Source organism: Pelodiscus sinensis, chromosome 8 (assembly GCF_052426305.1).
Source record: "Pelodiscus sinensis isolate ZL-2025 chromosome 8, ASM5242630v1, whole genome shotgun sequence".
NCBI classification, from domain to species: domain Eukaryota; kingdom Metazoa; phylum Chordata; order Testudines; family Trionychidae; genus Pelodiscus; species Pelodiscus sinensis.
The window spans coordinates 21,524,684-21,541,772 of NC_143059.1; the positions used below are offsets into that span (position 1 = coordinate 21,524,684).

The window sequence follows — 17,089 nt, forward strand, 5'->3', positions numbered from 1 at the left end:
CCCAGTCTCCCCCAGTTTTGTTCAATAAAGACAGATTCCATTTTTGAAGACACATTATATTTATTTTGTACATCAAGAAGAGGGGCTAGAGAAGGGTAAGTGGAAGGAGGTGAGGGAGGAATGGGGTACGAGCCCCCGATGGGGAGGACTCGGCTGGCTCTGCGGGCTTCTGGGGGTGGAAGCTCTCCCCAGATGGCAGCCTGCGGCAAGTGCAGCCGGGCTGATGGCCGAGTGCTGTGATGTGCCCAGTGTGGGGAGTCCGGGCAATCCAAGCCAGGATTGCTTTGCAAGCGGGGCACCCCTGAGAACTGTCTGTCTGGGGTGGGGGTCGGGACCCTTTAAGCACAGCCCTCGGCTAGCCTGAGACAGCATCTCCACGCTCTAAGTCCTCCTCTGATGCCCTGCCGGCACTGCTTCCGGCCATCCTTAAGCCCGGTTCAGGATCCACTTAATGTGGACATGCTAGTTCGAATTAGCAAAACGCTAATTCGAACTAGTTTTTTAGTCTGGATCCGTTAGTTCGAATTAGCTTAGTTCGAAATAACGTTGTAGTGTAGACATACCCTGAGAGAGAGAGAGATGGTATTAGCCAAACTTAAAAGTGGGGAAGGATGATGGAAGTGAGAAACAAGACATAGAGATGGAAGGGGGGAAAGGGATGCAAAACTTCCCAGGAAAATGCCTCCCAGAATCAGGGCTGCCACTGAGGCCCAAACCACCAAGGTAGAACAGAAGCTCAGATAACTGCTCCAGAGTCAGAGGGGGAGCCTGTATCTCATTTTGTACAAGTGAATCACTGTTGCAACATCATGGTTTGAATTCATCTTGGTCTAACTATTACAAAAAGTGAGCTTCCTTTAACAAAAGTAAGGATCAGAGAAAAGAAATCCTACTAGTGTCCTCACCTTCAAGATCTTTTTATATTTTCCAGTGCCTTATTTCCCTCCCTGTTGCCCAACGTCATACCTTAATGTGACTGGTACAGTTATTGGAAAACAAATACCCATTCATAAATACAACAGCTTTCAGGTTTTGCCTCTCTACTTGTTCAATATAGAGTAATGGCATATCGGTAGGTTATGGCATAAGCCATCATGGTGGAAATAAATACAAGACAGCTCAAAGAGGAGAAGATACTGCCTAATCCTCCCAAATTCAATCATATACAGGTTGTGACCCACACAAAGGGACAGAAGTAAATGGGAAGCACCACCTTGAAAAACAACATGTCCTGTTATGGTTCTGTGGTTGATGTGTATGACAAAATGTCTTTCATGACAAGAGTCTCCTATCTCTTTGTATAAAAACTGTATTATATTTGGATATTTTCATTTCATTTCCAGGATGCAATGGAAAAATCACTGCAGTAGGAGCCTTGGTGCTATTTTAAATCTCAAGTAAAGAACAAAATTCTCATTGGTATAATTGGTAGCAGGGCCGGACGAAGGGGTGGCGCGGCGTCCATTAAAGCTAGCTGCCATCAGGCACCGCATGCCCGGCTCCTGCAGAGCTGCCCCCCCCAACCCCACGGCGCCAGCCAGCAGCACCTTTCCCCCCACGGCCGCGGAGCCCTGCATGGCTAGCTGCGGCCCGCCTTGGGCTGCACACCAGCAGCGGTGGCCGGGCCGGGCAGCGCATGCGCTGTGCGCCCCAGGGGCGGGCCCGCACATGCGTCGTGCGCCCAGGGGTGGCGCCATGCACCTGAGACCTGGGCACCAAAATGGCTCGGGCCTGCCCTGATTGGCAGATTCATAGACCTACATAAAAATCACACACAAAATCAGCAGCAATAAACCAGCCTCCCTCTTCTCAAACTACAATTTAAATCTGCAATTATACTTCAGGCACAAGCATCAGAATTTGTTTTGTTAATTACATGTTAATTTGCAAATACACATCAGTTAATAAGCTACCCAAATGAGACTTGTGCCCACAAGAATTGCTTGCAGACTAACTTAAGCACAGAAATTAAAAGAAAGTAACACTTATGGCCAAAGGTGAACTCTGACCCATTTCCATTATGTTTCTTTGACCATTCATGAGACCAAAAACAAATGCTCTGATTATTGTTCAAAGATATGTTTAATACCTCCAAGTATTATTTACTGGTCCTAAATAATATTGAACCTGATCGGTAGGTACTCCAGTTGATGGTGCTATTTCCAATAAATAACTGAGTGCATTTCCATTTGCTGCATTAGCAATAGCATGAAAATGATGGATAATGTGTATAAATTCTGATTAGATTACTAGGAAAAAAACCCATAAATAGACCATAGTTACATGACTAATAGGATCATGAACAGTTCCAGACAATACTTGTCTTTTGAGAGAGTTGCAAAACTTCTTTGCAAAGACAATTGATCTCATGGAAGTGCAAGATTATGTCATGAATGCTAATTTCTTCATCATTTGCTTTTTATTTTGATTTGAAATGGGCCAAGCAAGAGGGTACATCTACAATGCAGTTTTTTTCAAAAAATGTCAGTTGTTCCAAAAAAATTTCACTTACATTCACACTGCAATCGCATTCTTCAAAAAACACAACCCTGAGAGAACAGAGGGATTTTTCTCACATTGGTTAACCTCTTTCTATGAGGAAGAAGCCTTTTTCTGAAACAGCTCTATCGGAAAAAAGTGTATGTGTATGGGGAAGAGGGAGTTCTTTTGAAAGAAGAGGAAAGAGGAAAAAGCACAGGTGCCCTGGTAGCTACTCCATCCATAGTGATCACAGCCTAAATGCTAAATAGCATCCATTCAGATTGCTTTTTCAATGTGCTTTTGCTGTGTAGATGCTCTCTTTCTGAAGTAGTTTTTTCAGAAGATCTTTTCCAAAAGAAGCCTGCAGTCTAGACATAGCCAGAGAATTCACACCTGAATCCCAACATCTTCCAAGGGATGGGATGTTGAGATTTAGTTCTTTGTTTCAGACACCTCTCTAATTTGGAGGTACAATTTAATTATTAACCAGGGAATGTTTAAAACCCCCCATCATTTTTGTATCACTTTCTGGAAGAGCTTTTATATCACAGAGGAAGAATCAGTTACCTGTAGCAAAGCCAGGGTTAACTTCCAAATGGATAAAATTAAGGAAGAATGAACAAAATAGCAAAAACAAATCAAGGGTCTGTGGGAGTGTCTTCAGTATTAATTCTTCTTCTAACCCAAAATGGAGTGTTTTGTTTAAACACATTTTTTTTCATGTGGCTTGGGATTTGAGGTGGCAAATATCTTCACTCCAAAGAAGTAACTGCATTCATTGTATAAATGCCATGTATATGTGTGTTACTTTCTAATGGTTGGACCCCAGAAAAGGCAAGAATCCTGCAATCACTTTGGACTAAGAAAGATTTCCTTGAGCTCCAGTTGTAAGTGTTTATGTTTCTGGTGCTAAAGAAGGGCTGTAGCCCCAGCTGCCCATAGAGGGCTATATAGATATATTCAGAAATTCTTTTGTGAACTCTACAATACAGTAGTTTGTAACAGCAAACATTGCCAAGAATTTTTGTAAATACTATAGATGGTGCAAATTGGAGAATTACAGATGCATTATGAACCCAGTCATACTTTTCTGGTATACCCAGCACACCAAAGTCTGGTCTGCACTAGGACTTCACATTAACTTTAGCCAGGGTGGATTTTCTAAGCGATGTGTCCACACTACCAAACCACTTGTTTCAATCTTAAGGGCTGAGGAACCAGCAAAAGGAATGCCAATATGGCAAGATCGTAAGTTGCCTAGTGGCTAAAAGCTATTCCAGAGATGCCCAGCAGTGCCGAGTCAAAATCAAGATGCTGAAGCAATCCTGCCACTAGGTGAAGGAGGTGAGTGGAAGCTCTGGTGCAGCACCTCTCACATGCTGCTACTATGAGCAGCTGGATGTCATTTTGGGGAGGGGCAGCTTCCCAGCATGATCATGGAGTCTGGTCAAAATATACCTAGTGTCAGCAAAGAGAACAGTATGATGGCAGAGGGGCAGGAGAAGAATGAGGAGGAGGAGATGACTAGTCAGTCAGTGATCCGAGAAACCCAGCAGATAGTCGGCCATGATGGTGGAGCCGGTCCCCTCTACCCAGAACAATTCCCAGTCCAGCACCAACCCCAGAGAGAGCACTTCTAGTGAGTTCACAAACTTTGTTTAACAACAGCCGGGTTAAGGTAATGGGGTGTGATGTGCAGCATGCCCTATGTCTACACAGAGAGGAGAGCCCAGAACAGCTTTTTAACGTGTCTTCAGATGGAGCGAGCTATCTTGTCTGCACAGCTCCATGATGCTCTCACATAGGAACTCTTTAATCCTTCTCACAAGGTTTTTGGGGAGGCCAGCCTTATGCTGTCCTCCTTGGTCCTTCCTTCACTAAGCCACCAGGAAGCGGTCTGGCATCATTGCATCACAAATCAGTGCAATGTAAGGCCCAGGTTTCTGGCCATATTCAGTCAGCATCTGCTCCAGATTGTTGGGGTCACTGGGCATGATCCTAGGTAACTCGGGGGAGTGGAAGATCACAAGGATCGATGAAGCCCCCCCATTCTAGGCCCAAGCACCCTAAAAACCCCTCCCTCCCCCCCAGGCATAACTTTTCTCTAGCTCGCTAACAGCTGGGAACAGCAAGACAGCAAGACCTTGAAAGTTGCTTAGTTACTATCAGTGGTATAGAAGAAGAATTCAGATGTGTTTCTGTAGAGGGGGAGGAGGAGGAACATGTCCCAGCGTGGGAAACTTGCTACAGTTCACTGTGTTCTTGCAAGTAAACAACCTGGGTATATAAGGAAGGAAAACTGCTTACGTTGGTGTGCTTGATTTGAGATGTCTGGTCTCCTCGCACCTATTTGAACATTCAAATAAACTTTTTTTGCTTCTCCACACCGGTGTGTTTACTGGAGCGCGCACACCGGACAACAAACCCAGCTGTTGCCCCCCTCGGGCACTGTGTGCCGGCAACAAGATCACTTTGTGTGATTCTGAGAAGACTGATATCTCACATAGCAACCTGGAGGGTTTTTTATTTTTGCTTTTTTTTGTTGAGCTTGTGTTTGTCTGTCTGTGTGGCTTCTTTGTTTGTTCGCTTGTTTGAAGGAGTATGTGCTGTGGCCAGCAGTTGGAAGCTGTGAGCTTCTAAACAAGGTTTGAAATCTAGAAGCTTCTGCTCACTGGTTGAGCCTTAGGGGGGTAAGGCTATCAGGAAGGCCAGGGCTTTATAAAACCACGAGTCAGCAACCAGGGAGCTTTGCGAACAGGGGAAGCAAACGGAGTTTCAAGAGGGAATTGGGAAGGCGGTGAGGTACACTTGCCATTCTTTAAAACCTTTATACTAAATTATAATCAGAACTCCCTGATTTAAATAAAAACCCAATCAATAACCTAGGTAGCTGTAGGAGAAAATGCAGGCAGAAGCCCAGCAGTACAGTGGGGGCTATCCTGTTTATTGCACTCAGCATAGCATGAATGATTACCTGCCCTGTAGGCAGATGGCGGAGGTTTGCATTCGGTGCAAGGAGCTCCTGGCCCTCAGAGACCACATACAGGCTTTGGAGACCAGGGTGGCTGAACTGGAGGAGCTAAGGGAGGCAGAGAGGTATATTGATGAGGCTTTCCAGGACACTATAGAATTGTCTGACCTCCAGTCAGACAGCCCTTGTTCTAGTAAGGAGGATAAAAGGCTCAGGGAAGGAGAGCAGTCAATGGGAGCAGAGGGAAACCTTCCCATAGTTGGGACCCTCCTTTCACATGATGTTGGGGTAGCCTCTCGCACTGAGGTTACCTCTTGGGGGAGGGAACTCTAGTCATTAGGAAAAGGCAGGTGCTAGTAATGGGAGATTCGATCATTAGAAACATAGATAGCTGGGTTTGCAATGACCAGGAGAACTGTATGATGACTAGCCTGCCTGGTGCAAAGGTTGTGGATCTCTCGAGGCATCTAGACAGACTTATGTGTAGTGCTGGGGAGGAGCCGATGGTCATGGTACATGTAGGTACCAATCACATAAGGAAGGGTAGGAGAGACATCCTGGAGGCCAAATTTAGGCTGCTAGGAAAAAGACTGAAATTCAGGACTTCTATGGTAACGTTCTCTGAAATGATTCCAGTTCCACGCACAAGGCCAGTTAGGCAGGCAGAGTGATCAGAGTCTCAATGCGTGGATGAGACTAAGGTGTAGGGAGGAGGGCTTTAGATTAATAAGGAACTGGGGAAACTTTTGGGATAGGGGGAGCCTGTACAGGAAGGAAGGGCTCTACCTAAACCAAAGTGGATCCAGACTGCTGGCACTTAACATTAAAAAGGTCGCAGAACACTTTTTAAACTAAGAGATGGTGGAAAGCCGATTGGTGCAGAGGAGCACATAGATCGGACCGAGACGTCTCTTAGAGGAGAGTCTACTGATAAGAGATTCTCTAGGTTTTAGTCAGGAGGAGAGGATGGAAGAGGATAAAGTATGGGCCACATCAGATGAGAAACATACACATAAAATGAATCTGACACATCAGAAAAGGGCACACAAATAAACAGACAGGTTTTTAAAGTGCTTGTACACAAATGCTAGAAGTCTACATAATAAGATGGGTGAACTAGAGTGCCTCCTATTAAAGGAAGATATAGATATAATAGGCCTCACAGAAACCTGATGGAGTGAGGACAATCAATGGGACACAATCATACCGGGGTACAAAATATATCGGAAGGACAGAATAGGTCATGCCGGGGGGATCTGGTCCAAGGGGTAACTATAACAGGATCGCTGGGAAATAGTGATCATAATATCATAACATTTAACATTCCTGTGGTGGGAAGAACACCTCAGCAGCCCAGCACCGTGGCATTTCATTTAAAAAAGGGGAACTTTGCAAAAATGAGGAGGTTAGTTAAACAGAAATTAAAAGGTACCATGACTGAAGTAAAATCCTTGCAAGTTGTATGGACACTTTTCAAAGGCACCATAATAGAGGCCCAACTTAAATGTATACCTTAAATTTAAAAACACAGTAAAAGAACTAAAAAAGAGCCACCGTTGCTTAACAACCATGTAAAAGCAGCAGAAAGAGATAAATGGGCATCTTGTAAAAAGTAGAAGTCAAATCCTAGTGAGGAAAACAGAAAGGAGCATAAACACTGCCAAATTAAGTGTAAAAATGTAATAAGAAAAGCCAAAAAGGAGTTTGAAGAACATCTAGCCAAAAACTCAAAAGGTAATAACATTTTTTTAAGTACATCAGAAGCAGAAAGCCTGCTAAGCAGCCAGTGGTGCCCCTGGACGATCGAGATACAAAAGGAGCAATCAAGGATGATAACGTCATTGCTGAGAAATTAAACGAATTCTTTCCTTCAGTCTTCACGGCTGAGGATGTTAGGGAGATTCCCAAACCTGACCCGTCCTTTGTAGGTAACAAATCTGAGGAATTGTCACAGAATTAAGTGTCATTAGAGGAGGTTTTGGAATTAATTGATAAACTTAAAAGTAACAAGTCACCGGGACCAGATGGCATTCAACCAAGAGTTCTAAAAGAACTTAAATGGAAAATTGTGGAAATATTAACTATGGGTGGTCACCTATCTGTTAAATCAGCTTCTGTACCCAGTGACTGGAAGATAGCTACTGTAACGCCAATATTTAAAAAGGGCTCTAGAGGTGATCTCGGCAATTACAGACCGGTAAGTCTAACGTCACTACCGGGCAAATTAGTTGAAACAATAGTAAAGAGTAAAACTGTCAGACACATAGAACAACATAATTTGTTGGGCAAAAGGCAACATGGTTTCTGTAAAGGGACATCATGTCTTACTAATCTATTAGAGTTCTGTGAAGGGGTCAGCAAACATATGGGTGTGTCTAGACTACAGGGTTTTTTTTTTTTTTTTCTTTCAAAAAAGTGGCCTTTTTTTCGAAAAAAAGTCACCTGCATCTAGACCAGTGGTCACCAACCAGTAGATCAGGATCTATTGGTAGATCTTGGAGCCTCTGACAGGTGATCCTGACTAGTTTGGCGAAGAGGCTATCAAGTGCCGGCACTTCAGCTGCCCCTCCCCCCACAGCCTGGCTGCTCCTGCCCAAAGCCTCAGAGCTGCCTCCTGGAAGCCTCCTGCTTGTTATGCAGGGTGGGGGAGACAGAGGCAGGGGGGCACTGATGTCACTCTGTCCCTTTCCTGTACCCCATCTTCACAGAGTGAAGAGGGCAGGGCCTCAGAGAAGGGGCGGGGCAGGGGTATTTAGGGTTTGAGGTAGATCCTGGACGGACGTAAATTCAAAAAGTGATCTTGTATTGAAAAGGTTGGAGACCACTGATCTAGACTACTGCCATGTTCTTTTGAAATTAAATCGAAAGATGCGGCAGTTTTTTTGACTACAGAAAACCTCATTTTATGAGGAATAACTCCTTTTTTCGAAAGTGCTCTTTCGAAAAAAGGCATTATTGAATGCAAACAGTGCTTTTTTGAAAGAGAGCATCCAGACTCTCTTTTAAAAAGGGTGCTCTCTTTCAAAAAAGTAGCTCTCTTTTTCAAAAATTGTGGTTGCTGTCTAGACGCTCTCTTTCAAAAGAGGCTTGTAGTCTAGATGTACCCGTAGACAAGGGGGATCCAGTAGATATAGTGTACTTAAGATTTATAGAAAGCTTTTGTCAAGGTCCCTCACCAAAAGCTCTTAAGTAAATTAAGTTGTCATGGAATAAGAGGGAAGATCCTTGTATGGACTGAGAACTGGTTAAAAACCAGGAAACAAAGGGTAGGAATAAATGGTACATTTTCAGAATGGAGAGGGGTAACTAGTGGCGTTCCCCAAGGATCGGCCCTAGGACCAATCCTATTCAACTTATTCATAAATGATCTGGAGAAAGGGGGAAACAGTGAGGTGGCAAAGTTTGCAGACGATACTAAACTGCTCAAGATAGTTAAGACCAAAGCAGACTGCCCTTATATAAATACATGGTACGCCCACATCTTGAATACTGCGTACAGATGTGGTTTCCTCATCTCAAAAAAAAATATACTGGCAATGGAAAAAGTTCAGAGAAGGGAAACTAAAATGATTAGGGGTTTGGAATGGGTCCCGTATGAGGAGAAATTAAAGAGACTAGGACTTTTCAGCCTGGAAAAGAGGAGACTAAGGGGGGGATATGATAGAGGTCTATAAAATCATGAGTGGTGTGGAGAAAGTGAATAAGGAAAAGTTATTTACTTGTTCCCATAATATAAGACGTAGGGGGCACCAAATGAAATGAATGGGCAGCAGGTTTAAAACAAATAAAAGGAAGTTCTTCTTCACATAGTGTATAGTCAACCTGCGGAACTCCTTGCCTGAGGAGGTTGTGAAGGCTAGGGCTATAACATGGTTTAAAAGACAACTAGATAAATTCATGGAGATTAAGTCCATTAATCGCTATTAGCCAGGATGGGTAAGGAATGGTGTCCCTAGCCTCTGTTTGTCAGAGGGTGGAGATGGATGGCAGGAGAGAGATCACTTGATCATTACCTGTTCGGTTCACTCCCTCTGGGACTCCTGGAATTAGCCACAGTCGGCAGACAGGATACTGGGCTGGATGGACCTTTGGTCTGACCCAGTATGGCCATTCTTATGTTCTTATATTATGTTCTTATGAAGATGGGAACCTATTTGCACTCTCCCTGGGAAGCCAAATGTGCCATACACACATTCCCCCTTCCCCTTGTGGGCTGGAAAAGAAGCAATGCCCCAGAAGCCACATATGCTGGACCAAGTGTGTACCAGACAGAGCAGCAAGCTGCCCTCTGTCCCTACTGCCTGCAGGGTCCTGCACTGGCTGGCCCCTTATTATGCCTGCCTGCCTCTGTATCTAGTGTGTCCTGATGCTCCTCTGAGAAGTCTGAACACCTGCTGTAAAGTTCCCGCTTTAAGGAAAAATTTTGTTTGCATGGAACACATCTTTGTCTTTCCAGAGACCTTTGGTGTAGGCTAACAGAGTAGGGTTAGGATTAACACAATGTGAAGTCTGCTCCTTTAACTTTTTTTTGCAGCTAGGCCCGCAACCAACTTGGTGCAAACTCTCCTACCTACAGCATCTGCCCGCCAGGCTCAGATGCGCAGGCACAAGCAGACAAGGGAGGAAAGGTTCCGTGAGCAGATGGACTGCATGCCTCCCTCATGGATGAAATGCAGACAGAGTTCTTGGACCAGATTGCAGAATGCCAGGGGAGAAGAGCCGCCAGGCACCAACAGGAGAGACAGCAGGAGACCATGTTCGCCTCTCTGACTGCTGTGGTGGGGTGTGTGGCATCATGTCTGTTGAGGGCCTCCTCCCAGAACCCCATCCGGGCCAATGATACACCCGGTCCCTCCTTCCCCAGACCTGTTGCTTCCCACTCACGGGAAGCTGGACCCTCCAGACCCTCAGGAGGCAAAAGGCAGTCCCAATCATGTTCCTGAGCACTCCTCCCCCTTTCTGGTTACCCACTTCATTCCTTTCTCTGCTGTTTTCTGCAAATAAAAATTCCCATTCTTTAAACAATGCTCCCTTTATTGGTTGAACTACAGGGATGGAGTGGGGGATAAAAGACAACACAGAGATTGCAGGGGCAACTAGTGGAGAGCCACGCAGCAGTCTCTCAAAAGAAGCCTTGCATAAAACTGTCCTTCAAGGCCTCTCTGATTTGCACTGCCCTTGCTGTACTCTCCTTATTGCATGGGTGTCCGGCTGCTCAAACTCTCTGGCTAGGTGCTCTGCCTCAGCCCTCACCCTGCCAGATAAGTTTTCCCCTTGTTCTCGCACAGATTATGGTGCACATAACAGGCTGACACCACAAAGGAAATGTTGTGCTCGCTGACGTCCAGCTGAGTCAGAAGATTCCTAAACCTTCCCTTGATATGTCCAAATGCACATTCCACCACCATTCTGCACCTGCTCAGCCTAGTGCTGAACTCCTCCTTGCTGGAGTCAAGGCTGCCTGTGATTGCTTCCCAAGCCATGGGAAACAAGGTAAGGGTAGGTCACCAAGGATCACAACAGACATTTCCATCTCTCTGACTCTGAGTTTCCTGTCTGGGAAAAAGGTGCCACTGTGCCTCTTTCAGAAGAGGCAGGAGTTTTGAAAGATGCCACATCATGCACCTTTCCTGACCATCCCACACTGATGTCAGTGAAATGGCCCTTGTGATCCACCATCACTAGGAACATGGCCTTGCACACTCAGAAGTTCTGCAGGCACTGCAGATCAAGTTCTGCATCACAATGTGGTCCACCAGTCTGAGCTTGTCTCACGATGCCAGAACTGGCATGCCACTATATCCAGAGGATTAACTGGCAGCTGCACTAGCATGAGAGTTAGGCCTTGCATCAGCAGGACCTCTGTGGCACGCCGAGTCCTCTTCCTGGAGAAGTGCATGTGTATGCACTCCGACTAGTGCGCCATTAGACGCACCATGATACCTGTCACTATCACAACAACTTGGCTCCATGCTCACCCTGCCATGGCATCTGAGTGGCCGACTAGGGCACCACAAGGCTCAAGCACACTCACTCTCCTGTATCTCACGTGACAGGGGAGGGACTACACAAGCGCTTTATGAGACGCTGGTGACATGAGTGAGCCCCTCTAACCGCCTGCTACAGTTTTGGTCACAATGGGCACCATGAGCATAGCCCAGAATGGAAAGCTGCCCACAGTGCCTCATTCTCTGAGTTGCTGGTAGGCTCCCTAATAGGGATGCACTACATTTGATTCTTACCCATGATGAGCACTTGGGCCTTTGATTTCGCAAAACTGGGTGTCCAGAAATCAACCACGTTACATTTGGCTTTCTTAGTGTAGACTTAGTATAGACGTGCCCGAAATGAAGTTACTGGGAAGGTGGGAAGAGTGAACAATGCGCAATCAAGCTGCTCATCAATACATTTTCTCTGGTCTTCCTACCTAAATGTTAACAACAGTGAAGTACACTGCAAAAGAGTATAACAGGGCTTTTGCTGCTGAACAGTGAATTGTTATGTTCCACATAACATCTCACTGGATGCTGCCTTAATTCAATTCCAGTGCATTTCATGCACATGTGTTAGTGTTAAAACTGCATCCATTTTCTTGTCTGCTTTAATGAGATTAATTACCTTTATATTATGAAGATTACTACATTTTTTTTAATCACAAACCTATTTACCCAATATTTTCAGTACATCTGCCAGTGTTCCTCATAAGTTCAGATACATTTATTTTAAAATAAACAGCCACAACAATTATCTGCATAGCTGGGGTAACCGTATTACCCTGTGCTGAATATGGGACACCTGAGGCAAGGGTGCCATTGAAGGGGGTTTAATGGTGTGATAGCCTCCCTTGAAATTTGAACCTCTGAATTTCATACTTGAGGTCTGCTTAAGAGCTATGTCTGGAGCTAGGGCATGCACTTGAACTGCAACAGTTTTGATGTCTTGGGGCCGGGAGTTTGGTTATAAACAGAGGGAGACTGGATGATTAAAGGAACAATAGGCTTGTCATTCAGGTCACTGAAAGATATGAAACATTGCCAGGTATGCCATTTAAAAGACAGGAAACAAAGGGTAGGAATAAGTAGTGCGTGTGAGCGGTGTGTATTGGAACCAGTACTGTTCAACTTATATTCATAGATTATTTTGAAAAACAGGTAAATGGGGCAAAATTTCCAGAAAAGAACATAAGAACGGCCATACTGGGTCAGACCAAAGGTCCATCTAGTCAACTATCCTGCCTTCTGATAGTGGTCAATGCCAGATGACCCAGAAGGAGTAGACATAACAGGTAAGCATTAAGTAATCCCTCTTCTGTCACCCATTCCCAGCCTCTATCAGAGGCTAGGGACAGCATTCCTACCCATCCTGGCTAATAGCCATTGATGGACCTAACCTCCATGACAAAATTACTTAAAATAGTTAAGTCCAAAGCAGACTGCTAAGAGTTACAAAGAGATCTCACAAAATTGGTGATTGGGCAACACAAGGGCAGATTTCAATGTTGATAAATGCAAAGAAATGCACATGAAAAAGTATAATCCCAACTATACATAGAAAATGATGGAAACTAAATTAGCTGATACCACGCAAGAAAGAAAACTTGGAATCATTGTAGATAGTTCCTTGAAAACATATTCTCAATGTACATTGGCTATCTGAAAAGCTAACAGAATGTTGGGAATAATTCGGAAAGGAATAGATTATAAAAGAGAAAATATCATATTTTTCTATATAAAGTCATGGCAAGCCCACATCATGAATAGTGCATGCAAATCTGGTCTCCCACATCTCAAAAAAAAAAAAGATGTATTAGGTTTGGAAAAGACATAAAGAAGGGAAACAGAAATGATGAGAGGTAAGGAACAGCTTCCATATGAGCAGAGGATTTTAAAAAGACTAGGACTTTTCAGCTTGGAAAAGAGATGGTAATATAAATATGTTGCTTGAGAACACAGGGGAGTAATCAGAAAGGCAAAAGCACAATTGGAATTGCAGCTAGCAAGGGATGTGAAGGGCAACAAGAAAGACTTCTATAGGCATTTTAGCAATAAGAGGCTGATCAGAGAGGATGTGGGGCCCTTTCTAGATGAGGGAAGTAACCTAGGGTATGTCTAGACTGCATCTCTCTGTCAGCAGAGGGATGCAGATTAGGGAGGTCGACATTGCAAATGAAGCAGGGATTTAAATATCCCCTGCTTAATTTGCATAAACATGGCTGCCGTTTTTGCCGACTCAGTGCTTTGTTGGCAAGAAGAGGCAGTCTAGAGTGGGATCTGTCGCAAAAGAAAGCCTTTTTCAACAGATCTCTTATGCCTCCTGCTGGCAAGAATATTGTGGGAGACCATATTCTTGATCACCTTCCCCTCTTCCAAGTGCTTCAAAATGGATTCCTTGAGGATCTCCTCCATGATTTTTCCAGGGACTCAGGTAAGACTGACCGGCCTATAGTTCCCTGGATCGTCGTTCTTCCCTTTCTTAAAGATGGGCACCTACATTTGCCTTTTTCCAGTCATCTGGGATCTCTCCCAATCTCCATGAGTTTTCAAAGATAATGGACAAAGGCTCTGCAATGACATTTGCCAACTCCCTCAGTACCCTCGGATACATTAAATCTGGACCCATGGATTTGTGTATGTCTCGCTTTTCTAGCCTTAATTACATGCATAGATAAATGGTTGGATTAAGGCACAGGCACAATGGGCAAATGTCTAAACTTCCATGGTGTCCAACCAGTTCTGTGGACTAGCCACACTCAATCGAACAAATAGCTACATGTGGCTACTGGTTAGTGTTTTGGACACCCCGGGTCTAGAGACCTCCTTTTGGTGTCACATGACAACTTAAGTATCTGAGCTTTCCTTTAAAACAGAAGAGTATGTTTGTATTGCTTGTCTCTGTAAGATATAGATTGAAAACATGTGAGTGCAACCAACATGGGGGGATGTCTGCTTGAAGCTGAAGACATCTGAAATAATTGTTCCACAGAATGTGAACTACTTCATTCCTATCAATAAGCCAGTTCTGTTACCTGCTTCGTGAGAGGCTCCCACCACCACCTCCTCTGCTGAGGACTCCGTGATTAGCAGTTCCCCAGCGTCACCACCCGATAAGGGCTCTGCTGGTGTATGGAATAGCAGGGGGCTCCCAAAGTCCTCGGCTGATTAGGTTCAGGCTGAGTCCTCTCATCCTCAGGAATGACCACAGCCCACCTCCAGATTGAGAGAGAGCAGTGTCTTGACAGAGCAGGAGGCCCATTCTTCCTAAAGAGGTCTAGTGATGCCCAGAATATAGTTTGTGTGGGTGCTTCTTGTCAGTGCCTATACCCCGATTGCCTCAACCTGATTCTTTCTAATAATGGGACTATTTCTCAGTGAGGTCAATATATTCTTCTGAGATGCTGTGTTTCAGGTATATATGTCATTTTAATGTCACAAGGAAGCATGTCAACCAGGGGTGACTTCAAAGAAAAACGTATTGTTCTGCACTGGGAGGATCCAAAGTGGATGGGATTGCCTGGGGATGAGAGAGTTATACTGTGGAATTCCTCCCTATGCTCATTTCATTATTTTATTCTGTAATGTCATGTATTTTCCAGAAGTCAAATAACAGAGATTTCATTGTTATGTTAGTCCTGCTTTCTGTCAGACTTCAACCCAGTTAAATCTTTAACAAAATATGTTTACCTTCATCCATGCCATTGAGAATTTCATTTAAGTCTTCATGTTTACTGTCATACTGGTGTTCCTTCCATGTTTCACCGTTTTCACTGCGAAGGACAATCAGTTCTCTTTCTTTTCCTCGCATTGATCCAAAATGTGGGATTTCCACTATGACAGGCCTAGACAAAAAAGGAATCCATAATACTTTTAATCATATATATTTTCCTTGCAGATCTTGATTTTACTAGACATATTAAATCCTTAATAAAACTATGACAATAATGAGCATCATTATAGTAAAAATGATTTAAAACTTGCCAAAGCTGCAGAATCTTTTGCTATTAAACCATAAAATATTATTAATATTTAGCTCATAAATCAGATCACATTCCACTATAAGCATAAGCAACCTGTAGCCAGGTTAGCCTGTATTAGCAAAAACGAGTCCTGTGGCACCTTAAAGAATAACAAATTTATTTGGGCATACGCTTTCGTGGGCTGGAGCCCACTTCATCAAATGCATTTTGTCAGATGGTCCCAGAACAGTTATTTATATGACAAAATGGGCAGAAACTAAGGTGAAAATAGTTTTCTTGTTTATTTATCCTGACATATAGGTGGCACAACCTGATCCTCAGATATGCACACACAAAACCATGGATTTTAGTGGGAGACGGATGGGTACGTTTGACCAAATGTTTAAAGGGACACAGTCAGGCTCAAACACAATTCTGCTGTCCTGGTATACACATATAGTTGCTCTTGATTGAGATGGAAGTTGTATGTCTAAAGGGGCCAAAAACGACCTTGAGCGGGTTACTGCAGATTATGGAGAGTTGGGAAGAAGGATCAAAGAATTCAGAGCACAAGTGGTGTTCTCGTCTATCCTCCCTGTTCAAGGAAAAGGACTGGGTAGGGATCGTCGAATTGAGGAAGTAAATGCGTGGTTGCGCAGGTGGTGTTGCACAGAGGGCTTTGGTTTCTTTGATCATGGGACTCTCTTCCAGGCACAAGGATTGTTAGGAAGAGATGGGATCCACCTAACAAAGAGAGAAAGGAGCAACTTCACGGGCAGGCTTGAAAACCTAGTGAGGAGGGCTTTAAACAAGGTTCGTTGGGGGATGGTGACCAAAACCCTGAGGAGAGTGGGGAAGTCGGATACCAGGAAGAAATGCAAAGAGGAATGAGCAACAAAGGAGGACCTATGGGTAGGGCAATCAACTGGTTATCTAAGGTGTTTGTACACCAATGCGAGAAGCCTGGGTAACAAATAGGAAGAATTAGAAGCCCTGGCCCAGTCCAAGAACTACGATTTGATTGGGATAACAGAGACTTGGTGGGATGACTCACATGACTGGAGCACTGTCATGGAAGGGTATAAACTGTTCAGGAAGAATAGGCAGGGGACAAAAAGGAGGAGGAGTTGCATTGTATGTAAGAGAGCACTATGATTGCTCTGAACTCCAGTATATAGAAGGAGAAAAGCCTGTTGAGAGTCTATGGGTCAAGTTTAGAGATGTAAGCAACAGCAGAGATGTTGTGGTTGGTGTCTGCTACAGGCCGCCAAATCAGGTAGATGAGGCTTTCTTCGGACAACTGAGAGAAGTTTCCAGATCGCAGGCCCTGCTTCTCATGGGGGACTTTAATCACCCTGACATCCGATGGCAGACCAATACAGCAGTACACAGACAATCCAGGAAGTTTTTAGAGAATGTTGGGGATAACTTCTTGACACAAGTGCTGAAGGATCTGACCAGAGGCTGTGAGAAGCTTGACCTGCTGCTCACAAACAGGGAGGAGCTAATAGGGGAAGTAGAGGTGGGTGACAACCTGGAAAGCTGTGATCACAAGATGGTAGATTTCAGGACCCTGACCAAAAGAAGAAAAGAGAGTAGTAAACTACACACCTTGACCTTCAGAAAAGCAGACTTCAGCTCCCTCAGAGACCTGATGGGCAGAATTCCCTGGGATGTTAACATGA

General features: G+C 44.3%; 1 protein-coding gene across 33 annotated transcripts in view; it reads right to left on the reverse strand.

Moving 5' to 3' along the window:
• The window catches only part of ANK3 (ankyrin 3), a 639,900-nt gene that overhangs the window by 82,907 nt on the left and 539,904 nt on the right, over window positions 1-17,089 (reverse strand). For all 33 annotated transcript variants that reach the window (XM_089780093.1, XM_089780092.1, XM_089780089.1 and 30 more), the window contains one exon: window positions 15,133-15,287. In XM_089780093.1, the coding sequence (XP_089636219.1) occupies window positions 15,133-15,287 (155 nt within the window). The remainder of the gene's footprint in view (window positions 1-15,132; window positions 15,288-17,089) is intronic.